The 27,269-nt window shown below is 41.2% G+C and overlaps 1 protein-coding gene across 1 annotated transcript in view; it reads left to right on the top strand.

Moving 5' to 3' along the window:
• The window catches only part of mahj (LisH and WD40 domain-containing protein mahjong), a 212,913-nt gene that overhangs the window by 37,520 nt on the left and 148,124 nt on the right, over window positions 1-27,269 (top strand). Inside the window, exons 2-5 of the mRNA XM_071666225.1 lie at window positions 1,050-1,220; window positions 1,718-1,948; window positions 5,163-5,358; window positions 12,278-12,436. Of these exons, the coding sequence (XP_071522326.1) occupies window positions 1,050-1,220; window positions 1,718-1,948; window positions 5,163-5,358; window positions 12,278-12,436 (757 nt within the window). The remainder of the gene's footprint in view (window positions 1-1,049; window positions 1,221-1,717; window positions 1,949-5,162; window positions 5,359-12,277; window positions 12,437-27,269) is intronic.

Here is a 27,269-nt window from a genome sequence, read left to right as displayed (position 1 = left end):
GGCCGTGTTTTGTGCTTGGAGATAATGTCTTATTAGATGAGTAGGCATGTAAAAGTTTGCAGAGTACTCTGGTGAAAAGTAAGGATATCTCTTAGTAAAAGAAGTTAGCTTCTGAGATTGGGCTGCTTGTGTGGTCCCACCACTTACTAGACTATTTAGTACTCAATAGATGGTTGCATTACATGATTACTGTGTGGTTGTTGGCAACTTAAGGATGGGCCATTTTAACAACTGATTTTTTCCCTACACCCTGAAGGTTTGGAACATTACCCTTTTATGTCTTTCCCAACAACCATGACCTGGCACATTTTAGAAGACAGGATTTCTACTTTCTCCAAAATTCATGAATACTTTCCCTTGTCTTTTATTTTTCCCTTTCATTAACCTCTCTATATTTCAATTAAGGCCCAGCCTTGATGTGGACCTTTGTCTTTGACTAGAGCCTTCGACATAAAAAATGTGGCTGAACGCATCAAAGCTTTTCTTGTAAATGTCAGAAAATTTAGACCATTCTCTAGAAAAATGTATGAACTTGCTGCACGAATATGCGTCTACTTTATGAGCTTTTGTGATGATGATACAGGACTGCAGCTTAAAGGAACAGTTTAGCGCTAAAGCTTGGTTTTAAACTTAACTCTGGGGGTAAAGATTAACCCATAAATCAGCTTGAAGTCTTCAGGATATGCTTTGTGTGACTAGAAAAAAAAATACTGGATACAGGTCTTTTAAGGTTGTTTGTAATTGTTTTTATGATAACCTCAGTAGAATGACAATGCTTACCTATTTGAAAGTTTCTCAGATATGTTTATCAGTATATGTTTTGACTTGTTGAACTGACATAGAAATGATATGTTTGCTTACTCCAGGATATTCTTTATAATGGAATGGATTTATAGATAATAAGGTATATGAGTATGTTCACTAGAATTACATGGAGAGTAAATACATATGGAAAATAGTAAATTGATATGCACATACTTTATTAGAACACTGAGCATTATAAAAAGCATTGTACCTAAATATCATCTTATGAACAGTTTTTTCTACAGGAAAATAAATTCAGCAAAATGCCAAGCTCAAATCGTGACATTGTCCAAGAATTGCAAGTGATCCTTCTTCAGTGGGATGAGGACCAGTCAGTTGCCTCTAAGGACCCAACGCCACATCTCATCAAACTTTGTGAATTGTTTGAAAGAGAAACCATAAACTTCTTAAAAAAGGTCAGAAAATAAGAACAAAGTTCATTCATTTGAAAGAATGTTATATAATTTAGAAGTTTTAACATTTTATTGTCTCCTTTTGATGCCTATTTATGTTGGCAGTATTTAAGGAAGTATGAATGCCTAATACTCTTTTATATTGGTTATCAAGTAGCATATCATAATTTTATGACCCAAATAAAGTCCATGAGTAGAAAAGTTACTTTCTGGAAATACATAGAGCATGTCCCTACAACCACGTTATTGGCTATAAGTCTGGTTTACTGTGTACATTATCCGATTTGATTAATATTGTTTACAGTATTGCCACATATAAAGCAGGTAGCACTACCTTGTTGCCTGATGCCTAACAGAAATATGTCAATTCTGATCAACTAGAACTCTTTCCCTCTTTATAAAGATATTAGTTCTCATCCATCATTGATATATGCAAAGAGCAAGATTATGATGCTATGTTATGGAGACAAGTTAACGACATTTATCTCCTTTTTTTTCAGGATCCAGATCCGTTTGATGACCGTCATCCAGTGACTTCTGAGCCAGAGAGTGCATTGGGACAGATTCTACGTGCTCTCTTTAAAAAGGACAATTTTGTGACAAAATTAGTGAATCATTACTTACGTGAAAATTACTTCTCTAGCTTGGGTTTAACCCAGGATTCTACTGATCTTAACACAGCAGCTTGCCGTTTACTGTTAGACTTGCTCTATGGCCTTGACATTCCTCAGGTATGCTGGCGTTCAGTGCAGTGACATCAGTTTGTTTTAAGAATGCAAGTGTTAATCACCACAAAGTGGCATTATCGTAACCAGTGAGGTTAGGAGGTGCTGCTACTGTAGTAAAGGCTTGATAATTGAGAAGAGTTGAATTTCAGTGTCTCAAAGGGATACTCTTTAATTTTTTGAAGTATCCAAGTCTTACCCTACCTTTTCGTGGTGAACTCATTAATACACCTTAAGGGTTGGAATAGAAGGGCAAGGCGTTTTCCAACTCCAACAGGGTAATAGTTTTTCAAAACAGACAAACGCTTCAGGTGTGCTAAGGTTTTAGTTTTTTAGACAGTCTGAGCTCTGCTGCCTCTGGGAAACAGTGTTGAAGTTATCCTCTGCTAATGACCTGTCAAGGTTCACTAAGTGCCTTATAAGAAGTGTCACTGGAATCCATCAGTTATGTTGGGGAGTAAAAGGGACAAGTAATTGAGTGTGATGGCTCTGAATGTTAATGGGATGACTGGGTAGAGAATGGAGAGGTAAAAGTGTAGGCAAGTAAGAAGATGAATCGGAAAGGATGCGAGGAGGAGTATGAAAGAAGGATGGTGACAAGTTTAGATTCATATTGAGGAAATGTATGGTTTTTGAAATGTTTGAGAAAGATTGTTAAAAGATGCAGAATAGTAGTGGAAAACAAGGTTTTGAGATGTAAGACGAGATTAAAAAATGCTGTGGAAGAGAAGAAAAAAAGCCTATGGTAGATTGCTCAAAAGGAATGTACCAATGGATGATCAGCAGAGTAGGAGGAGGGAAGAATACAAGATGTGTAAGCAGAATATTAAGAAAGCAAAGAAAGAGTAGATGAATATTTTGGAAAAAAGTGATTGAAAAGTGTTGGGAAAATAAGATATTGTTCTGGAAGGAGGTGAAAAAGGAAAGAGGTGGAGGAAAGGGTGGAAATGTAAATGTGAGAAGTGAAGAAAGGGAGTTTGCTGGATCAAAAGGAGGAAGTGAAAGGAAGATAAAGAAATTATTTCAATGAACTGTTGAATGTGGGAGAAGGTGAGGCAGCAGTTGTTATATATCGGGGTATGGAAGATGGAAGAAAAAGTTTGCGCTTAGGGGCCTACAGCAGTATGGGACATAAAAAGGGCAATAATCAGGTTGAAGATAGGAAAGGCACCTGGAGTGGAAGTGAGTACAGCAGGTGATGGAAGTGACTGAATGCAGAGTAAGTGAGGAGCAAGGGAATTCTCAGAAAGGTAATGGAAGTGTGGATCAGTGTTTTGTAGTGAAAATGATGGTGGAAAAGTATCTAGTGAAAGATAAGCTGCAGGCATGCAGGCAGCTTTTATGGTTCTAGAGAAAGCATGTGACAGAGTTAAGTAGAATGGTATGTGTTAGGGATATATGGAGTTGGGAGACAACTGTTGGATGGTGTGAAAGCCTTCTATAGAGGAGCAAATACATGTGTAAGAGTGGATGGAGAGTTTAGGAGAATTTTTGGTATACTAATGGATATGGGGAAGGGCTGTTTAATGTCAATATGGCTTTTTAACTTATTTCTGGATGGAGAGATAAGAGAGGTGAAAGCAAAACTAGAGAAAGGGGGTGCAAAGGAGTGTGGTGGTGAGGTATGGTAGCTAGTGACAAGCCTGTTTGCTGATGATACTGTGTTTTCTGCTGTGAGTGAAGAGGAGTGTCAGAAGGTTGTGTTTAATGATGTGTATATACCTAGGGGATTGGAGTTAAATGTGATTAAAAGCAAAGTAAAGGTGTTTGAAAGGAAATGGATTTTGCAAAGTCCTGTAGAGTGAGAGAAGGAAGTATACTGTGTTATAGATATGGGGTGAGAAAGACTGGAAAAGGTGACAGGGTTTTAGTATTTAGGAGCTGTCTTGGGTTAGTTTAACGATATGAAAGGAGAGATAAGGGAGAGTGCAGTATAGGGTAGAAGAGTCGTTGGGTCCTTTAATATAGTCATGAAGGGTACAGGTGTAAGGATGGAAGTGAAAAAAGAATTAAGGGACAGCACTGTATTCCCAACCCTGACCTATGCAGCCAAAACATGGACATCAAATGAGTCACAGAGGTCAAGAATCCAGGTTGTGGAAATGAGCTATTTGAGAGGAGCGTGTGGTATGACTAGATGGAATGAATAAAGAAATGAGGAGGTGTTTGAGATATTTGGTATGACAATAATGTAAAGGGAATGAATTGCGGAGTGGTAGAGTGGATGAAACATAACACTTTTAGATGGTTTAAGCATGTGGAAAGAATGCAAGATGGAGAGTCTACAAGAAGATTGTATGATAGTTTGATTAAAGGAGCTGATGCGAGATGAAGACCACTTGTGACATGGGGAAATAGAGTGGAAGAGTACTGGAGGGAAAGAAATGGGGGAAGAATGCATGGAATGGTGTATGTGAAGGAGGCATGTAAGTACAGAAATAAGTGGTAACCCTTTTGCTGTGGCCAACTCTTTGATGGGAGTTCCCAGAGATATAGATAGATAGCCTTTATACAGTGTTCTCTCTTCATTCATGTATCACAGAATCCCAGTATGTCCAAGTTTTTCTTTCGTGATTTTTGTTAGTTTATTTTCTCTTTCTGTAATCGGTGACCCATTGATTGTAGCTTTTGTAATAGTACTTTTGTTCAGTTATCCATATCCATTTCCTTTTCCATGTCAGTATGTCATCTGGTTAATCATCCCATTTTGAGGCTTGGTTTGTGTTTCTTGAGTAAGATGTATATGCCAGCAGCTTGGTAAGAGTAACCTGGTTTGTTAAATTTTCAAACTTACAGTTTTAACCATCGTATGCTGGATCAACTCAGGCATATAGTATATTGAAGAGATTATTGTTTTAGAAATTGGGATGATGTTAACTGCCATATTATGTTGTAACTAATGTGTGGTTGCTTTTCTTTAAAGGCAGGACTTCTTTTTGATTATGCTGAATCTATTAGGATTTTCTACAGTTTGATTTTAGGAATTTTCTTGATATTGGTCCATACATAAACCAAAAGAGTGACCATAATGCTTGTTTCTTTTGCTGGTTTATACTGAAGAATAGAAAGAAGTCATTTGTATTAAAAACTGTTACTTTATTTGTAGGTATTACACTATTCTGTGATGCTCAAATAAAATATATTGCTATTACTGAAAATTTGTATTGCATCAAAGTTTTAAGTAAATTTACAGGATTGTACAGACATACACTGTTCACAGGTATTTAATGAGTCAGAAACAACGGTGATGCGACTCTTTTCATGGGCGGAGAAAGGGCCAGAGCCTCTTCGCACTTATGCTATAGGTCTCCTTGCAGCAGCCATGGATATTCCAGAGATTGCAGCATCATTTAGGGATTACAATACGCACCTTGTACCCATTATGTTGAAGCGATTATGGGAGCTTAAAGATGAAGGTAAGATTAGTTCATCTTTACTGAGTATAAGATTATAAAAAGGATATTCATGTTATCATTTGTCTTTAGATATCAGTAATTTGACTGGTGCAGAATGTCTAACAAAATAACAACTTATTCCAGTAGCTTTCTTCCATGGGCCAGTCAGTCACGTTTTGTAAAAGTCAGTGAAACAGTTGTAAATTTTCACTCCATAATCAGGGTATCAAGTTCAGGTCCTGGAAGCTTGCTAAGTACCAGGAGACTCCTGTTCATAGGTTATGCTCAGTTTGATGTTAGATCCAGTTTGTGGTATGTAAGATTTAGTTATTATTATTATCATTATTATTATTATTATTATTTTTTATTTATTTTTTCGCTGTCTCCCGCGTTTGCGAGGTAGCACAAGGCAACAGACAAAAGAAATGGCCCAACCCACCCCCATACACATGTATATACATACGTCCACACACGCAAATATGCATACCTACACAGCTTTCCATGGTTTACCCCAGACGCTTCACATGCCCTGATTCAATCCACTGACAGCACGTCAACCCTGGTATACCACATCGATCCAATTCACTCTATTCCTTGCCCTCCTTTCACCCTCCTGCATGTTCAGGCCCCGATCACACAAAGTCTTTTTCACTCCATCTTTCCACCTCCAATTTGGTCTCCCACTTCTCCTCGTTCCCTCCACCTCCGACACATATATCCTCTTGGTCAATCTTTCCTCACTCATTCCCTCCATGTGCCCAAACCATTTCATAACACCCTCTTCTGCTCTCTCAACCATGCTTTTTTTATTTCCACACTTCTCTCTTACCCTTACGTTACTTACTCGATCAAACCACCTCACACCACACATTGTCCTCAAACTTCTCATTTCCAGCACATCCATCCTCCTGCGCACAACTCTATCCATAGCCCACGCCTCGCAACCATACAACATTGTTGGAACCACTATTCCTTCAAACATACCCATTTGTGCTTTCCGAGATAATGTTCTCGACTTCCAAACATTCTTCAAGGCTCCCAGGATTTTCGCCCCCTCCCCCACCCTATGATCCACTTCCGCTTCCATGGTTCCATCCGCTGCCAGATCCACTCCCAGATATCTAAAACACTTTACTTCCTCCAGTTTTGCTCCATTCAAACTTATCTCCCAATTGACTTGACCCTCAACCCTACTGTACCTAATAACCTTGCTCTTATTCACATTTACTCTTAACTTTCTTCTTTCACACACTTTACCAAACTCAGTCACCAGCTTCTGCAGTTTCTCACATGAATCAGCCACCAGCGCTGTATCATCAGCGAACAACAACTGACTCACTTCCCAAGCTCTCTCATCCCCAACAGACTTCATACTTGACCCTCTTTCCAGAACTCTTGCATTTACCTCCCTAACAACCCCATCCATAAACAAATTAAACAACCATGGAGACATCACACACCCCTGCCGCAAACCTACATTCACTGAGAACCAATCACTTTCCTCTCTTCCTACACGTACACATGCCTTACATCCTCGATAAAAACTTTTCACTGCTTCTAACAACTTGCCTCCCACACCATATACTCTTAATACCTTCCACAGAGCATCTCTATCAACTCTATCATATGCCTTCTCCAGATCCATAAATGCTACATACAAATCCATTTGCTTTTCTAAGTATTTCTCACATACATTCTTCAAAGCAAAAACCTGATCCACACATCCTCTACCACTTCTGAAACCACACTGCTCTTCCCCAATCTGATGCTCTGTACATGCCTTCACCCTCTCAATCAATACCCTCCCATATAATTTACCAGGAATACTCAACAAACTTATACCTCTGTAATTTGAGCACTCACTCTTATCCCCTTTGCCTTTGTACAATGGCACTATGCACGCATTCCACCAATCCTGAGGCACCTCACCATGAGTCATACATACATTAAATAACCTTACCAACCAGTCAGTAATACAGTCACCCCCTTTTTTAATAAATTCCACTGCAATACCATCCAAACCTGCTGCCTTGCCGGCTTTCATCTTCCGCAAAGCTTTTACTACCTCTTCTCTGTTTACCAAATCATTTTCCCTAACCCTCTCACTTTGCACACCACCTCGACCAAAACACCCTATATCTGCCACTCTATCATCAAACACATTTAACAAACCTTCAAAATACTCACTCCATCTCCTTCTCACATCACCACTACTTGTTATCACCTCCCCATTTGCGCCCTTCACTGAAGTTCCCATTTGCTCCTTTGTCTTACGCACTTTATTTACCTCCTTCCAGAACATCTTTTTATCCTCCCTAAAATCTAATGATACTCTCTCACCCCAACTCTCATTTGCCCTCTTTTTCACCTCTTGCACCTTTCTCTTGACCTCCTGTCTCTTTCTTTTATACATCTCCCACTCAATTGCATTTTTTCCCTGCAAAAATCGTCCAAATGCCTCTCTCTTCTCTTTCACTAATAATCTTACTTCTTCATCCCACCACTCACTACCCTTTCTAATCAACCCACCTCCCACTCTTCTCATGCCACAAGCATCTTTTGCGCAATCCATCACTGATTCCCTAAATACATGCCATTCCTCCCCCACTCCCCTTTCTTCCATTGTTCTCACCTTTTTCCATTTTGTACTCAGTCTCTCCTGGTACTTCCTCACACAAGTCTCCTTCCCAAGCTCACTTACTCTCACCACCCTATTCACCCCAACATTCACTCTTCTTTTCTGAAAACCCATACAATTCTTCACCTTAGCCTCCACAAGATAATGATCAGACATCCCTCCAGTTGCACCTCTCAGCACATTAACATCCAAAAGTCTCTCTTTCACGTGCCTGTCAATTAACACGTAATCCAATAACGCTCTCTGGCCATCTCTCCTACTTACATACATATACTTATGTATATCTCGCTTTTTAAACCAGGTATTCCCAATCACCAGTCCTTTTTCAGCACATAAATCTACAAGCTCTTCACCATTTCCATTTACAACACTGAACACCCCATGTACACCAATTATTCCCTCAACTGCCACATTACTCACCTTTGCATTCAAATCACCCATCACTATAACCCGATCTCGTGCATCAAAACCACTATTATTATTACTATTATTATACTTTGGCTTTGTCTCCCGCGTTAGCAAGGTAGCGCAAGGAAACAGACAAAAGAATGGCCTGACCTACCCACATACACTAAAAATTTGATGGGGATGACATGTCATCATTGAGCTAAACCATAGCAGGTGAAGCATTCAAGAGAAACTACAGAAAGGCCTATGATGCCTGATTATAGATGGGGGCTCTGGTTTTAAAATAGTTTACACAACTGCTAGAATGGGTGCAAGTGAGTGAGGTTATTTCTTTTTATGTTTGGTGTTACCATGCTAATGCAGGAAATGGTGAACATGTGTGAAAGAAAAAGACATAAATAAAAGATGACTTAGTGGTGAAGACAGGAGTTAGAAATCCTTCCCTACTGTATTATTACTTCACTGGAATAGTAATAAAGGATGGAGCTGAAATAGGATTATTCTTCCAACGCTCAGTCTTGTGTCCTTCCTGCTACCTCACTGTGGTGAGAAACAGCAAAAAGGTATAGAAAATAAGATGATTTGTTCCAATTTTGCAGAAGAGTCTGCTTTTGTAAGTTGTCTGTGTGTATCCCTACCATTAGGATGAGTCTGCTTTTGTAAGTTGTCTGTGTGTATCCCTACCACTAGGGTGAGTCTGCTTTTGTAAGTTGTCTGTGTGTATCCCTACCACTAGGGTGAGTCTGCTTTTGTAAGTTGTCTGTGTATCCCTTCCACTAAGGCTAAGACATGTGGCTTGTATCTGTGGTTGCTTCTTGTACTTTATATGTGGAGACTAGCTACTTGAGGATTGACTGTTATGATGGCATCCATCTTTCCTCAGATATAGTGGAGCTGTAGAATTCTCTTCCTTTTGTAATTTTTGGAGCATGTGTATCCATGCCATGTTGGGTACTTTAGAAAAGAGATTCTTATTGTGTGAAGATAAGATATTTGTTTTTTAGGATGTTTTTAAAGCTCTGAAGAAGGCAATAGTCTTACTTGATTATGGTTTGTGGCTTGTATCTTCTGACCAAGTAACATTAAGATCTAATAGAGATGGTTCAGAGAATGGCAGTAAAGATAGTATCTTGAGTGAGAAACTTGAGTAATGGGTGAGGTTGAGGCTGTAAATTTGACCACCATAAAAGCTAGAAAGATAGAGGTAGGTTTGATTATAGTCTTCAAATTTCTAATTTACATTGTCACTAGTGATAGTGAACTGTCTGCCTTTTATCATCAGTCCATTCTCAGTTTAAGTGGTTGAAACAGATGCATACAACCCCTGCAGCATCTTTTGTATGCACTGTGTTAAAGTGATGCATGGATCCCCACACATATAAGACTGCTTTTGCTTTTTTATTGTACACACTGAATTGAATTATAATAAGACCAGACTCTTACTCCTATCTCTTCCATTTATGTATTGCTTCCATTGCATAGATTCACCAATCTTCCATTTCCATTTGAAATATTCCTAGCCCTAATCAGTTCTCATTCAATATATCCATCTCTTCCATGGTCTGCCTCTCGTCTTTGTACCCTCATCTATATTGTACTGTATCCTTAGGTCTATCATATTATCTGCCATATATTCTAAATGACCTTAACATCTTAAAAGACTTTCATCCATGCACTTCTCTTTTTTTACACCATATAACTTACCCACATCTTTATTCTTCATTCTGTCTATGTTTTAATTCCAGTTATGTAACAAAAATTAACCATCTCTGCTTCTTTTATTTTTCCTCCTGTCATGCTTGCACTTAGATTTTACTGCTGTATATCAGCACTGGTGGCTGATTCATGTGAGAAACTGCAGAAGCTGGTGACTGAGTTTGGTAAAGTGTGTGAAAGAAGAAAGTTAAGAGTAAATGTGAATAAGAGCAAGGTTATTAGGTACAGTAGGGTTGAGGGTCAAGTCAATTGGGAGGTGAGTTTGAATGGAGAAAAACTGGAGGAAGTGAAGTGTTTTAGATATCTGGGAGTGGATCTGGCAGCGGATGGAAACATGGAAGCGGAAGTGGATCATAGGGTGGGGGAGGGGGCGAAAATTCTGGGAGCATTGAAGAATGTGTGGAAGTCGAGAACATTATCTCGGAAAGCAAAAATGGGTATGTTTGAAGGAATAGTGGTTCCAACAATGTTGTATGGTTGCGAGGCGTGGACTATGGATAGAGTTGTGCGCAGGAGGATGGATGTGCTGGAAATGAGATGTTTGAGGACAATGTATGGTGTGAGGTGGTTTGATCGAGTAAGTAACGTAAGGGTAAGAGAGATGTGTGGAAATAAAAAGAGCGTGGTTGAGAGAGCAGAAGAGGGTGTTTTGAAATGGTTTGGTCACATGGAGAGAATGAGTGAGGAAAGATTGACGAAGAGGATATATGTGTCGGAGGTGGAGGGAACGAGGAGAAGAGGGAGACCAAATTGGAGGTGGAAAGATGGAGTGAAAAAGATTTTGTGTGATCGGGGCCTGAACATGCAGGAGAGTGAAAGGAGGGCAAGGAATAGAGTGAATTGGAGCGATGTGGTATACCGGGGTTGACGTGCTGTCAGTGGATTGAATCAAGGCATGTGAAGCGTTTGGGGTAAACCATGGAAAGCTGTGTAGGTATGTATATTTGCGTGTGTGGACGTATGTATATACATGTGTATGGGGGTGGGTTGGGCCATTTCTTTCGTCTGTTTCCTTGCGCTACCTCGCAAACGCGGGAGACCGACAAAAAAAAAAAAAAAAAAAAAAAAAAAAGATAGCACTGGGATGAGTACTCCTTCATGCAAGCTTTTTGCATACTCTGCACATAAAATTTTCTCATTTACCAGAACTTTGATTGCATCTCCAGTTTTTGTTTGTGCATAATTACTCTTGACTTCATCTTTCCCACCATCTTCTATAAAAGACTCACTCCCAAACATTTGAACTCATTCACACCTTCCAGTTCTCCATGCAGACTGACATTACTATCTGATCCCCTTCTCTTTGAAAAACTAATGTTTCAATTTCAATACTTTATTCCATGTTAGAGGAATGTGATCCTGTTGCTGTCACTAGGTACACCTGTACAATACTACCAGAAGCATGTGGCAAGTGTCACAAGTACATATAAATATAACAGTGGGGCTTAAGCCTAAAAAAAGAAGGACATTCCTTCAACACATCATCAATATTGTTTACTTAATATCTAGCCAGTATGGGGCAGATGATCATGTCTCCATCAGGGGGTCGTGGAGTGGTGGTCTAGCAGGTTTCATTGAAGCATGTGTGGGGATGTCTCAGAAGGTACTGGACAAAGGTGCTGCTTTGGGTCTTTTGCGTAATGCACAAGTTGTACCTGATGATGATACGGGCAGTAATCACGTCCCTTTTCCATGACCCTTTCCCATAAACATACGAGAGGTCAGGTTGTTTATGGAGGGTATCATACCAGATGGGTGGGGAGTCCTGGGGGATGGCTACTTCCTGAGCCTTTCTCTGCTTGTGTCGAATTAGGGTCCTAAGTTGTAGAAGTGTTCGAGGAAAAAAAGTAGTCAGGTGTGGCCTTGTTACGGCCGGTCTTGGCAAGGCCATATGCTGCCTCTTTCCCCAAGATACCGACATGACTAGGTATCGATAGGAATGTGTGTAGGTAAAAAAAAGGGGATTGTGTTGAGAAGAGTTTTGAGAAATGGAATAAACATATTTTTTTTTGTAAAGATTATGTATGCAATACTATGCTTGAGTACATAAAGCAAAGTAGTAAATGGATGTAATAAATGTTAAAGGAATTCCTGCCATTAAACAAGATAATTTTAGTGTATAGGTCTTTGCAGTCACATCAGTGTACCTTTCAGTCTGATCCTTAACTCTGTTTTTAGGTGGTGGGGGGGAAGAAGACAAAAGTCTTGAAGTACCTGTTCCAGAACGACCTTTTGCCTACCTCAATTGTGAGTCCGTCAGTTCACCACCACTTACAAATGGAGAAGATGCTGAGCACAAAGTTGACATCGAGGAATCCAGCCCAAAAAAAATGAAACGTAAGTTAAATCTTTTGACTGATTATCTTATTTTGATTATCATTGTATGGTTGTTGTTTTCTCTACTTAAAAGTGTATTGGAGAGAGAGACAGGTGCTTATGCTTTTTTGAAGAAATGGTAGCTTAGACACCAGTGGAAGCCAAAGTAGTAGCTACCCTTTTCTCAAATGACTGGTCACCATAAGCTCACCAGACATACCTTAACTTGAATCCTCATATCAGAAGAATGAGGGGTGACCTCATCATAGCCTTTAGAGATTTAAAATAGATCAACTGACATGGACAGTAAACAATTCTTTGACAGATGAAGGGATAGAACAACCAGAGGACAAAACATGAAATTGAGCAAAAACATGAAAAAAAATATAAACAGAGAAGAGGTAGTAAAAGCTTTGTGGAAGATGAAAGCCGGCAAGGCAGCAGGTTTGGATGGTATTGCAGTGGAATTTATTAAAAAAGGGGGTGACTGTATTGTTGACTGGTTGGTAAGGTTATTTAATGTATGTATGACTCATGGTGAGGTGCCTGAGGATTGGCGGAATGCGTGCATAGTGCCATTGTACAAAGGCAAAGGGGATAAGAGTGAGTGCTCAAATTACAGAGGTATAAGTTTGTTGAGTATTCCTGGTAAATTATATGGGAGGATATTGATTGAGAGGGTGAAGGCATGTACAGAGCATCAGATTGGGGAAGAGCAGTGTGGTTTCAGAAGTGGTAGAGGATGTGTGGATCAGGTGTTTGCTTTGAAGAATGTATGTGAGAAATACTTAGAAAAGCAAATGGATTTGTATGTAGCATTTATGGATCTGGAGAAGGCATATGATAGAGTTGATAGAGATGCTCTGTGGAAGGTATTAAGAATATATGGTGTGGGAGGCAAGTTGTTAGAAGCAGTGAAAAGTTTTTATCGAGGATGTAAGGCATGTGTACGTGTAGGAAGAGAGGAAAGTGATTGGTTGTCAGTGAATGTAGGTTTGCGGCAGGGGTGTGTGATGTCTCCATGGTTGTTTAATTTGTTTATGGATGGGGTTGTTAGGGAGGTGAATGCAAGAGTTTTGGAAAGAGGGGCAAGTATGAAGTCTGTTGGGGATGAGAGAGCTTGGGAAGTGAGTCAGTTGTTGTTCGCTGATGATACAGTGCTGGTGGCTGATTCATGTGAGAAACTGCAGAAGCTGGTGACTGAGTTTGGTAAAGTGTGTGAAAGAAGAAAGTTAAGAGTAAATGTGAATAAGAGCAAGGTTATTAGGTACAGTAGGGTTGAGGGTCAAGTCAATTGGGAGGTGAGTTTGAATGGAGAAAAACTGGAGGAAGTGAAGTGTTTTAGATATCTGGGAGTGGATCTGGCAGCAGATGGAACCATGGAAGCGGAAGTGGATCATAGGGTGGGGGAGGGGGCGAAAATTCTGGGAGCCTTGAAGAATGTGTGGAAGTCGAGAACATTATCTCGGAAAGCAAAAATGGGTATGTTTGAAGGAATAGTGGTTCCAACAATGTTGTATGGTTGCGAGGCGTGGGCTATGGATAGAGTTGTGCGCAGGAGGATGGATGTGCTGGAAATGAGATGTTTGAGGACAATGTGTGGTGTGAGGTGGTTTGATCGAGTAAATAACGTAAGGGTAAGAGAGATGTGTGGAAATAAAAAGAGCGTGGTTGAGAGAGCAGAAGAGGGTGTTTTGAAATGGTTCGGGCACATGGAGAGAATGAGTGAGGAAAGATTGACCAAGAGAATATATGTGTCGGAGGTGGAGGGAGCAAGGAGAAGAGGGAGACCAAATTGGAGGTGGAAAGATGGAGTGAAAAAGATTTTGTGTGATCGGGGCCTGAACATGCAGGAGGGTGAAAGGAGGGCAAGGAATAGAGTGAATTGGAGCGATGTGGTATACTGGGGTTGACGTGCTGTCAGTGGATTGAAGCAGGGAATGTGAAGCGTCTGGGGTAAACCATGGAAAGCTGTGTAGGTATGTATATTTGCGTGTGTGGATGTATGTATATACATGTGTATGGGGGTGGGTTGGGCCATTTCTTTTGTCTGTTTCCTTGCGCTGCCTCGCAAACGCGGGAGACAGCGACAAAGTATAATAAAAAAAAAATATTTATATATATATATATATATATATATATATATATATATATATATATATTTTATTTTAACTTTCTAAAAAATGGGAAACAGAAGGAGTCACGCGGGGAATGCTCATCCTCCTCGTAGACTCAGATTGGGGTGTCTAAATGTGTGTGGATGTAACCAAGATGTAAAAAAAGGAGAGATAGGTAGTATGTTTGAGGAAAGGAACCTGGATCTTTTGGCTCTGAGTGAAACGAAGCTCAAGGGTAAAGTGGAAGAGTGGTTTGGGAATGTCTTGGGAGTAAAGTCAGGAGTTAGTGAGAGGACAAGAGCAAGGGAAGGAGTAGCAGTACTCCTGAAACAGGAGTTGTGGGAGTATGTGATAGAATGTAAGAAAGTAAATTCTCGATTAATATGGGTAAAACTGAAAGTTGATGGAGAGAGATGGGTGATTATTGGTGCATATGCACCTGGGCATGAGAAGAAAGATCATGAGAGGCAAGTGTTTTGGGAGCAGCTGAATGAGTGTGTTAGTGGTTTTGATGCACGAGACCGGGTTATAGTGATGGGTGATTTGAATGCAAAGGTGAGTAATGTGGCAGTTGAGGGAATAATTGGTATACATGGGGTGTTCAGTGTTGTAAATGGAAATGGTGAAGAGCTTGTAGATTTATGTGCTGAAAAAGGACTGGTGATTGGGAATACCTGGTTTAAAAAGCGAGATATACATAAGTATACGTATGTAAGTAGGAGAGATGGCCAGAGAGCGTTATTGGATTACGTGTTAATTGACAGGCGCGCGAAAGAGAGACTTTTGGATGTTAATGTGCTGAGAGGTGCAACTGGAGGGATGTCTGATCATTATCTTGTGGAGGCTAAGGTGAAGATTTGTATGGGTTTTCAGAAAAGAAGAGTGAATGTTGAGGTGAAGAGGGTGGTGAGAGTAAGTGAGCTTGGGAAGGAGACTTTTGTGAGGAAGTACCAGGAGAGACTGAGTACAGAATGGAAAAAGGTGAGAACAATGGAAGTAAGGGGAGTGGGGGAGGAATGGGATGTATTTAGGGAAGCAGTGATGGCTTGCGCAAAAGATGCTTGTGGCATGAGAAGCATGGGAGGTGGGTCGATTAGAAAGGGTAGTGAGTGGTGGGATGAAGAAGTAAGATTATTAGTGAAAGAGAAGAGAGAGGCATTTGGACGATTTTTGCAGGGAAAAAATGCAAATGAGTGGGAGATGTATAAAAGAAAGAGACAGGAGGTCAAGAGAAAGGTGCAAGAGGTGAAAAAGAGGGCAAATGAGAGTTGGGGTGAGAGAGTATCATTAAATTTTAGGGAGAATAAAAAGATGTTGTGGAAGGAGGTAAATAAAGTGCGTAAGACAAGGGAGCAAATGGGAACTTCAGTGAAGGGGGCCAATGGGGAGGTGATACAAGTAGTGGTGATGTGAGAAGGAGATGGAGTGAGTATTTTGAAGGTTTGTTGAATGTGTTTGATGATAGAGTGGCAGATATAGGGTGTTTTGGTCGAGCTGGTGTGCAAAATGAGAGGGTTGGGGAAAATGATTTGGTAAACAGAGAAGAGGTAGTAAAAGCTTTGCGGAAGATGAAAGCCGGCAAGGCAGCGGGTTTGGATGGTATTGCAGTGGAATCTATTAAAAAAGGGGGTGACTGTATTGTTGACTGGTTGGTAAAGTTATTTAATGTATGTATGACTCATGGTGAGGTGCCTGAGGATTGGCAGAATGCGTGCATAGTGCTATTGTACAAAGGCAAAGGGGACAAGGGTGAGTGCTCAAATTACAGAGGTATAAGTTTGTTGAGTATTCCTGGTAAATTATATGGGAGGGTATTGATTGAGAGGGTGAAGGCATGTACAGAGCATCAGATTGGGGAAGAGCAGTAAGGTTTCAGAAGTGGTAGAGGATGTGTGGATCAGGTGTTTGCTTTGAAGAATGTATGTGAGAAATACTTAGAAAAGCAAATGGATTTGTATGTAGCATTTATGGATCTGGAGAAGGCATATGATAGAGTTGATAGAGATGCTCTGTGGAAGGTATTAAGAATATATGGTGTGGGAGGCAAGTTGTTAGAAGCAGTGAAAAGTTTTTATCGAGGATGTAAGGCATGTGTACGTGTAGGAAGAGAGGAAAGTGATTGGTTCTCAGTGAAGGTAGGTTTGCGGCAGGGGTGTGTGATGTCTCCATGGTTGTTTAATTTGTTTATGGATGGGGTTGTTAGGGAGGTGAATGAAAGAGTTTTTGAAAGAGGGGTAAGTATGAAGTCTGTTGTGGATGAGAGAGCTTGGGAAGTGAGTCAGTTGTTGTTCGCTGATGACACAGCGCTGGTGGCTGATTCATGTGAGAAACTGCAGAAGCTGGTGACTGAGTTTGGTAAAGTGTGTGAAAGAAGAAAGTTAAGAGTAAATGTGAATAAGAGTAAGGTTATTAGGTACAGTAGGGTTGAGGGTCAAGTCAATTGGGAGGGAGGTAAGTTTGAATGGAGAAAAACTGGAGGAAGTGGAGTGCTTTAGATATCTGGGAGTGGATCTGGCAGCGGATGGAAGCATGGAAGCGGAAGTGAATCATAGGGTGGGGGAGGGGGCGAAAATCCTGGGAGCCTTGAAGAATGTGTGGAAGTCGAGAACATTATCTCGGAAAGCAAAGATGGGTATGTTTGAAGGAATAGTTGTTCCAACAATGTTGTATGGTTGCGAGGCGTGGGCTATGGATAGAGTTGTGCGCAGGAGGGTGGATGTGCTGGAAATGAGATGTTTGAGGACAATGTGTGGTGTGAGGTGGTTTGATCGAGTAAGTAATGTAAGGGTAAGAGAGATGTGTGGAAATAAAAAGAGCATGGTTGAGAGAGCAAAAGAGGGTGTTTTGAAATGGTTTGGGCACATGGAGAGAATGAGTGAGGAAAGATTGACCGAGAGGATATATGTGTCGGAGGTGGAGGGAACAAGGAGAAGTGGGAGACCAAATTGGAGGTGGAAAGATGGAGTGAAAAAGATTTTGAGTGATCGGGGCCTGAACATGCAGGAGGGTGAAAGGCGGGCAAGGAACAGAGTGAATTGGATCGATGTGGTATACCGGGGTTGATGTGCTGTCAGTGGATTGAATCAGGGCATGTGAAGCGTCTGGGGTAAACCATGGAAAGTTGTGTGGGGCGTGGATGTGGAAAGAGAGCTGTGGTTTCGGGCATTATTGCATGACAGCTAGAGACTGAGTGTGAACGAATGGGGCCTTTTTTGTCCTTTCCTAGCGCTACCTCGCACTCATGAGGGGGGAGGGGGATGGTATTCCATGTTTGGCGAGGTGGCGATGGGAATGAATAAAGGCAGTGTGAATTGTGTGCATGGGTATATATGTATGTGTCTGTGTGTGTATATATATGTGTACATTGAGATGTATAGGTATGTATATTTGCGTGTGTGGACGTGTATGTATATACATGTGTATGGGGGTGGGTTGGGCCATTTCTTTCATCTGTTTCCTTGCTCTACCTCGCAAACGCGGGAGACAGTGACAAAGCAAAATAAATAATAAATAAATATATAAGAGAAGAAAGATCATGAGAGGCAAGTCTTTTGGGAGCAGCTGAATGAGTGTGTTAGTGGTTTTGATGCACGCGACTGGGTTATAGTGATGGGTTATTTGAATGCAAAGGTGGGTAATGTGGCAGTTGAGGGAATAATTGGTATACATGGAGTGTTTAGTGTTGTAAATGGAAATGGTGAAGAGCTTGTAGATTTATGTGCTGAAAAAGGACTGGTGATTAGGATTTTTTTTTTTTTTTATACTTTGTCGCTGTCTCCCGCGTTTGCGAGGTAGCGCAAGGAAACAGACGAAAGAAATGGCCCAACCCACCCCCATACACATGTATATACATACGTCCACACACGCAAATATACATACCTACACAGCTTTCCATGGTTTACCCCAGACGCTTCACATGCCTTGATTCAATCCACTGACAGCACGTCAACCCCGGTATACCACATCGCTCCAATTCACTCTATTCCTTGCCCTCCTCTCACCCTCCTGCATGTTCAGGCCCCGATCACACAAAATCTTTTTCACTCCATCTTTCCACCTCCAATTTGGTCTCCCTCTTCTCCTTGCTCCCTCCACCTCTGACACATATATCCTCTTGGTCAATCTTTCCTCACTCATCCTCTCCATGTGCCCAAACCACTTCAAAACACCCTCTTCTGCTCTCTCAACCACGCTCTTTTTATTTCCACGCATCTCTCTTACCCTTACGTTACTCACTCGATCAAACCACCTCACACCACACATTGTCCTCAAACATCTCATTTCCAGCACATCCATCCTCCTGCGCACAACTCTATCCATAGCCCACACCTCGCAACCATACAACATTGTTGGAACAACTATTCCTTCAAACATACCCATTTTTGCTTTCCGAGATAATGTTCTCGACTTCCACACATTCTTCAAGGCCCCCAGAATTTTCGCCCCCTCCCCCACCCTATGATCCACTTCTGCTTCCATGGTTCCATCTGCTGCCAGATCCACTCCCAGATATCTAAAACACTTCACTTCCTCCAGTTTTTCTCCATTCAAACTCACCTCCCAATTGACTTGACCCTCAACCCTACTGTACCTAATAACCTTGCTCTTATTCACATTTACTCTTAACTTTCTTCTTCCACACACTTTACCAAACTCAGTCACCAGCTTCTGCAGTTTCTCACATGAATCAGCCACCAGCGCTGTATCATCAGCGAACAACAACTGACTCACTTCCCAAGCTCTCTCATCCCCAACAGACTTCATACTTGCCCCTCTTTCCAAAACTCTTGCATTTACCTCCCTAACAACCCCATCCATAAACAAATTAAACAACCATGGAGACATCACACACCCCTGCCGCAAACCTACATTCACTGAGAACCAATCACTTTCCTCTCTTCCTAAACGTACACATGCCTTACATCCTCGATAAAAACTTTTCACTGCTTCTAACAACTTTCCTCCCACACCATATATTCTTAATACCTTCCACAGAGCATCTCTATCAACTCTATCATATGCCTTCTCCAGATCCATAAATGCTACATACAAATCCATTTGCTTTTCTAAGTATTTCTCACATACATTCGTCAAAGCAAACACCTGATCCACACATCCTCTACCACTTCTGAAACCACACTGCTCTTCCCCAATCTGATGCTCTGTACATGCCTTCACCTTCTCAATCAATAACCTCCCATATAATTTACCAGGAATACTCAACAAACTTATACCTCTGTAATTTGAGCACTCACTCTTATCCCCTTTGCCTTTGTACAATGGCACTATGCACGCATTCCGCCAATCCTCAGGCACCTCACCATGAGTCATTTTTTTTTTTTTTTTTTTTTTTTTATACTTTGTCGCTGTCTCCCGCGTTTGCGAGGTAGCGCAAGGAAACAGACGAAAGAAATGGCCCAACCCCCCCCCCCCCATACACATGTACATACACACGTCCACACACGTAAATATACATACCTACACAGCTTTCCATGGTTTACCCCAGACGCTTCACATGCCTTGCTTCAATCCACTGACAGCACGTCAACCCCTGTATACCACATGACTCCAATTCACTCTATTTCTTGCCCTCCTTTCACCCTCCTGCATGTTCAGGCCCCGATCACACAAAATCTTTTTCACTCCATCTTTCCACCTCCAATTTGGTCTCCCTCTTCTCCTCGTTCCCTCCACCTCCGACACATATATCCTCTTGGTCAATCTCTCCTCACTCATTCTCTCCATGTGCCCAAACCATTTCAAAACACCCTCTTCTGCTCTCTCAACCACGCTCTTTTTATTTCCACACATCTCTCTTACCCTTACGTTACTTACTCGATCAAACCACCTCACACCACACATTGTCCTCAAACATCTCATTTCCAGCACATCCATCCTCCTGCGCACATCTCTATCCATAGCCCACGCCTCGCAACCATACAACATTGTTGGAACCACTATTCCCTCAAACATACCCATTTTTGCTTTCCGAGATAATGTTCTCGACTTCCACACATTTTTCAAGGCTCCCAAAATTTTCGCCCCCTCCCCCATCCTATGATCCACTTCCGCTTCCATGGTTCCATCCGCTGACAGATCCACTCCCAGATATCTAAAACACTTCACTTCCTCCAGTTTTTCTCCATTCAAACTCACCTCCCAATTGACTTGACCCTCACCCCTACTGTACCTAATAACCTTGCTCTTATTCACATTTACTCTCAACTTTCTTCTTCCACACACTTTACCAAACTCAGTCACCAGCTTCTGCAGTTTCTCACATGAATCAGCCACCAGCGCTGTATCATCAGCGAACAACAACTGACTCACTTCCCAAGCTCTCTCATCCCCAACAGACTTCATACTTGCCCCTCTTTCCAGGACTCTTGCATTTACCTCCCTTACAACCCCATCCATAAACAAATTAAACAACCATGGAGACATCACACACCCCTGCCGCAAACCTACATTCACTGAGAACCAATCACTTTCCTCTCTTCCTACACGTACACATGCCTTACATCCTCGATAAAAAAAACTTTTCACTGCTTCCAACAACTTGCCTCCCACACCATATATTCTTAATACCTTCCACAGAGCATCTCTATCAACTCTATCATATGCCTTCTCCAGATCCATAAATGCTACATACAAATCCATTTGCTTTTCTAAGTATTTCTCACATACATTAAATAACCTTACCAACCAGTCAACAATACAGTCACCCCCTTTTTTAATAAATTCCACTGCAATACCATCCAAACCTGCTGCCTGGTTTAAAAAGCGAGATATACATAAATATACGTATGTAATTAGGAGAGATGGCCAGAGAACGTTATTGGATTACGTGTTAATTGACAGGCACGCGAAAGAGAGAATTTTGGATGTAAATGTGCTGAGAGGTGCAACTGGAGGGATGTCTGATCATTATCTTGTGGAGGCTAAGGTGAAGATTTGTATGGGTTTTCAGAAAAGAAGAGTGAATGTTGGGGTGAAGAGGGTGGTGAGAGTAAGTAAGCTTGGGAAGGAGACTTGTGTGAGGAAGTACCAGGAGAGACTGGGTACAGAATGGCAAAAGGTGAGAACAATGGAAGTAAGGGGAGTGGGGGAGGAATGGGATGTATTTAGGGAATCAGTGATGGCTTGCGCAAAAGATGCTTGTGGCATGAGAAGCGTGGGAGGTGGGTTGATTAGAAAGGGTAGTGAGTGGTGGGATGAAGAAGTAAGATTATTAGTGAAAGAGAAGAGAGAGGCATTTGGACGATTCTTGCAGGGAAAAAGTGCAATTGAGTGGGAGATGTGTTAAAGAAAGAGACAGGAGGTCAAGAGAAAGGTGCAAGAGGTGAAAAAGAGGGCAAATGAGAGTTGGGGTGAGAGAGTATCATTAAATTTTAGGGAGAATAAAAAGATGTTGTGGAAGGAGGTAAATAAAGTGCGTAAGACAATGGAGCAAATGGGAACTTCAGTGAAGGGCGCAAATTGGGAGGTGATAACAAGTAGTGGTGATGTGAGAAGGAGATGGAGTGAGTATTTTGAAGGTTTGTTCAATGTGTTTGATGATAGAGTGGCAGATATAAGGTGTCTTGGTCGAGGTGGTGTGCAAAGTGAGAGGGTTGGGGAAAATGATTTGGTAAACAGAGAAGAGTTAGTAAAAGCTTTGTGGAAGATGAAAGCCGGCAAGGCAGCAGGTTTGGATGGTATTGCAGTGGAATTTATTAAAGAAGTGGGTGACTGTATTGTTGAGTGGTTGGTAAGGTTATTTAATGTATGTATGACTCTTGGTGAGGTGCCTGAGGATTGGCAGAATGCGTGCATAGTGCCATTGTACAAAGGCAAAGAGGATAAGAGTGAGTGCTCAAATTACAGAGGTATAAGTTTGTTGAGTATTCCTGGTAAATTATATGGGAGGTTATTGATTGAGAAGGTGAAGGCATGTACAGAGCATCAGATTGGGGAAGAGCAGTGTGGTTTCAGAAGTGGTAGAGGATGTGTGGATCAGGTGTTTGCTTTGAAGAATGTATGTGAGAAATACTTAGTAAAGCAAATGGATTTGTATGTAGCATTTATGGATCTGGAGAAGGCATATGATAGAGTTGATAGAGATGCTCTGTGGAAGGTATTAAGAATATATGGTGTGGGAGGCAAGTTGTTAGAAGCAGTGAAAAGTTTTTATCGAGGATGTAAGGCATGTGTACGTGTAGGAAGAGAGGAAAGTGATTGGTTGTCAGTGAATGTAGGTTTGCGGCAGGGGTGTGTGATGTCTCCATGGTTGTTTAATTTGTTTATGGATGGGGTTGTTAGGGAGATGAATGAAAGAGTTTTGGAAAGAGGGGCAAGAATGAAGTCTGTTGTGGATGAGAGAGCTTGGGAAGTGAGTCAGTTGTTCGCTGATGATACAGCGCTGGTGGCTGATTCATGTGTGAAACTGCAGAAGCTGGTGACTGGGTTTGGTAAAGTGTGCGAAAGAAGAAAGTAAGAGTAAATGTGAATAAGAGCAAGGTTATTAGGTACAGTAGGGTTGAGGGTCAAGTCAATTGGGAGGTGGGTTTGAATGGAGAAAAACTGGAGGAAGTGAAGTGTTTTAGATATCTGGGAGTGGATCTGGCAGCGGATGGAACCATGGAAGTGGAAGTGGATCATAGGGTGGGGGAGGGGGCGAAAATTCTGGGAGCCTTGAAGAATGTGTGGAAGTCGAGACCATTATCTCGGAAAGCAAAAATGGGTATGTTTGAAGGAATAGTGGTTCCAACAATGTTGTATGGTTGCGAGGCGTGGGCTAGGGATAGAGTTGTGCGCAGGAGGATGGATGTGCTGGAAATGAGATGTTTGAGGACAATGTGTGGTGTGAGGTGGTTTGATCGAATGAGTAACGTAAGGGTAAGAGAGATGTGTGGAAATAAAAAGAGCGTGGTTGAGAGAGCAGAAGAGGGTGTTTTGAAGTGGTTTGGGCACATGGAGAGAATGAGTGAGGAAAGATTGACGAAGAGGATATATGTGTCGGAGGTGGAGGGAACGAGGAGAAGAGGGAGACCAAATTGGAGGTGGAAAGATGGCGTGAAAAAGATTTTGTGTGATCGGGGCCTGAACATGCAGGAGGGTGAAAGGAGGGCAAGGAATAGAGTGAATTGGAGCGATGTGGTATACCGGGGTTGACGTGCTGTCAGTGGATTGAATCAAGGCATGTGAAGCGTCTGGGGTAAACCATGGAAAGCTGTGTAGGTATGTATATTTGCGTGTGTGGACGTATGTATATACATGTGTATGGGGGGGGTTGGGCCATTTCTTTCGTCTGTTTCCTTGCGCTACCTCGCAAACGCGGGAGACAGCGACAAAGTATAAAAAAAAAAAAAAAGTATTCAGAAAAGTTTCCTTTGCCAACAAGTTGATGAACATACTGTAAACCCTCGATTTAATGGACTCCGATATAATGGATTTCGGATTTAATGGACAAACAATGGTACAGTACTTTAACTAATAATGATTTGAAAAACAAAAGAAATAAAAACTCTCAAAAGCCACACTGTGTGCATTTCATATCGCACACAGTGTGGGTTAGACTCGCTTTGTTTCAATCTCAGTCTGCCTAAAGCCATGGTGCAGTGAGATTGTATACAGTGTTTCTGTTATTTCAGAATTGTGATTATTTATTAAATAATTTTGCAATCCTTGCAATTCTAAATGGCATCAAGTGATTGTAAGAGGTGCACTGAAAGCAGGTAGTCTGTCCTCATTTCATTATAAAGAAGTATCCTTTCACAGGAGATGGGTGGCAAGGCATCACCTCTGTCTCAGTCTGACTCCTGCCTCCGACTGCCCAGCGAGCATTCCCACATTGCTGGTTGCCCACTGCCCAACTATCGTACCACACACTAACCCCAACACCCCCTCACAAGATTTTGGTAACTAAATGTGCCTTTTGTTACAACAAAATCAAAACAAAAAACTAGAAAACAAAAAGAGAAAGAAATCAAAATTCAACAAGGCATGAGGCAAATATATACAAAGAGCGATACTCCATCTCCAGCTTATTAATGTTGCTGGGGGGCCAGGACACCATCTTGCAACTGTCTTCCTGCTGCCAGCTGTGCAGATGGCTTACACTCCTCTCTTAGGGGGGTGTTGAGGTATTGGAGCATAGCCTGAGTCGCTTTGCTGTTGTGCAGGCTTCTTCCAGCACCCTTGTAGCCCCCCAAAAACACCCATTGGGCTGCCTTTACCACTGCTTCAGCACTTCCATTAGACTGGGGGAAGTGGGCTGAGGGGTTGTGGGCCATTATTCCCCATTTTTTGTTGAAAGCTTCAATATCCTCGCTGTCTAAATGGGTTTCCCCATCCAAAGCAGTTTCCTTGGGTGCACCCCATCTCCTGAAGAAGGTGAGCAGCCTTGCGGTAACTTGGAAGTTTCCTGAGTAGGTTTGAATCCTACTCTTCACCATGTAAGAGGTGCGTTGAAAGAAGATAGTCCATCCTCACTTTAATATAAAGAAGTATCCTTTCACAGGAGGTCAGTGGCATCACCTCTGTCTAACTCTGACTCTTGCTTACAACTGCCCAGTGAGCATTCCCATATTGCCAAGTTCCTGCCACCCAACTATTGTACCAAACTTACAGTGATAGAGGAGTGAAAGAAAGCATATGAACTTAAGTGTGGCGCAGAAATAAGTTACATTTGATGTTAGGGACTTTTGGCATTAACAGACACTCTTTCCCCCCCCATTAGTCCATTAGATCGAGGATTTACTGCACTAAGATGAGAGATCTGACACACCATTTTTACTAGCATGGATATTGAGAATTTGGAGAAAGTGTTCATGTAATGCTCAAGTCAGACTATGGGTTTAATGAGGTCAGGCAAGACTTAAAGAGTAGATGCAATTAAGGAAACTACATAGACCACAAAAATTTCTTTGATAACTTAGACTTAGAAATGGAGTTCAGGGCATTTTGATGAGAGGTTCAATGAATTTTACAATGGAGTAGTAGGAATGTGGGTACCTCTAGCCTGTAACATGGAATTGTTAAGAAAGAGGGAATAAAGGTTTGATGAAAGATGTTGAAAGGCAAAAGAGCTTCAAAGTGAACGTTGGCAAATAGATAGATAGCACTCCAACCAGTCAGCTTTTCCCAGGTATAAGAGAGCAAAGAGTGTGTGTAAAAGGATAGGAAAAGAGGAAGAAAGAAACTTTGAAAATAGATATTGTGAATAAGGCTGGAGAAAATCCAAAACTTTTCCATTAATTCATCAGTGAGAAACTTTATTAAAGAGTAGCTAATCAGACTAAAGGATTTATGGGGAAGTATTGTAGAGGCTAGTTGAAGTGTATGTGAGGCACTGAATGGAAAGTTCAAGTGTTTTCATAGCCCTATCACTAGTGAACTGGAATGGATTGAAGGTTTTAGAAATAATTGAGATACCTTGAAAAGATATTCATAATACTAAAAGTCTTGACCCATAGAAGGCTCTTGGTCCTTATGAAATTTCACCATATGTGTTGAAGATGTGTGTAGGTAAACATGATAAACCTCTTGAAATACTTTTGAAGATGTTGCTGGTAAGAGGCAAAGTGTCATAGGAAAAGGGTAAATGTCATAATACTCTATAAAAAAGAAACTGGGGACAAACACTGAACTATAGTCTGGACTCATTAATGAATGTGGTTTGTAAGGTCTTGAAAAAATTATTAGAATGCAACTGGATGGCTTTCTACAGAGAAAAAATAAAGTGAGATAATGAAATTAGGGAAAGGAGGTTATATGTAACAAAGCTCTTAGATTTTGATGAGAGTGAGCACTGTCTTAGACAAAAGGGAAGGTTGGGTGGATTGTCTATACCTTCACTGCCAGAAAGCATTTAACATTGTATCACATGAGAAGCATATTAAGATGCTGAATTACTAGGGTGAACTCTGATGTATAGATCATTATTCAAATGGAAGGGAACAAAGTATGCTTGTCAGAGGAGCCTTCTCCAGATTGGTCAAGGTTATCAGCAAAGTGTCACAGGGTTCTTTTCTGGGACTGTTACTTTTCTTGGTTTATTTAAATGTCTTGCCAGAAGGTGTGGACTTCTGCCTGAATATGTTTGTAGGTGATGGTCATGAGGGAAGTGAAAAACTTAGAGGATCACATCGCCCTACAGGGGGACCAGACATACTCCGAAGTTGGTCTGATACATGGTTGATGAAGTTGAACCTGAGTAAATGTAAAGTACTGAGGGTGGATCACAGTGAAAGAAGGACTCAATATGATTATTGTCTTGCAAGAAACAAGCTGTAGGAGTCTGTGTGAGAAAGACTTAGGGGTCAACATTGTCCCTAACCAGTTGCCAGAGCCCCACCTACTGAGATTAGTTAGGGGGCCCAACTGTCTTGAAAGTATTAAAATAGCGCTCATTTTCTTTTTTTTTAATTGTGGTGACTGTACAGGAAGAAGCTCAGAGAATTAACAGAGAAGGTCCAGAAGAGAGTAACAATTTTACCATAATTAACAGAAATGAGTTCTGGGGAAAAGCAAAAGGCTTTGAATTTACTCTTCTTAGAAGAGAGAAGAGTGAAGGGTTACATGATCACAATCTTTGTGTTTTTAAAACAGATTGATGATATGTATAGTTAGCAGTTCTTTCCATGATGTAGGGATAGAACGGCCATAGGACATAACTTGAAATTAAGCAAAAAACTTGTTCAAGATGTAAGGAAATACTTTTATGATATAAAAGTGGTGGATGAATAGAATAGAAT

Source organism: Panulirus ornatus, chromosome 11 (assembly GCF_036320965.1).
Source record: "Panulirus ornatus isolate Po-2019 chromosome 11, ASM3632096v1, whole genome shotgun sequence".
Classification (NCBI taxonomy): Eukaryota; Metazoa; Arthropoda; class Malacostraca; order Decapoda; family Palinuridae; genus Panulirus; species Panulirus ornatus.
This window is presented reverse-complemented; position numbering and strand designations above follow the sequence as displayed.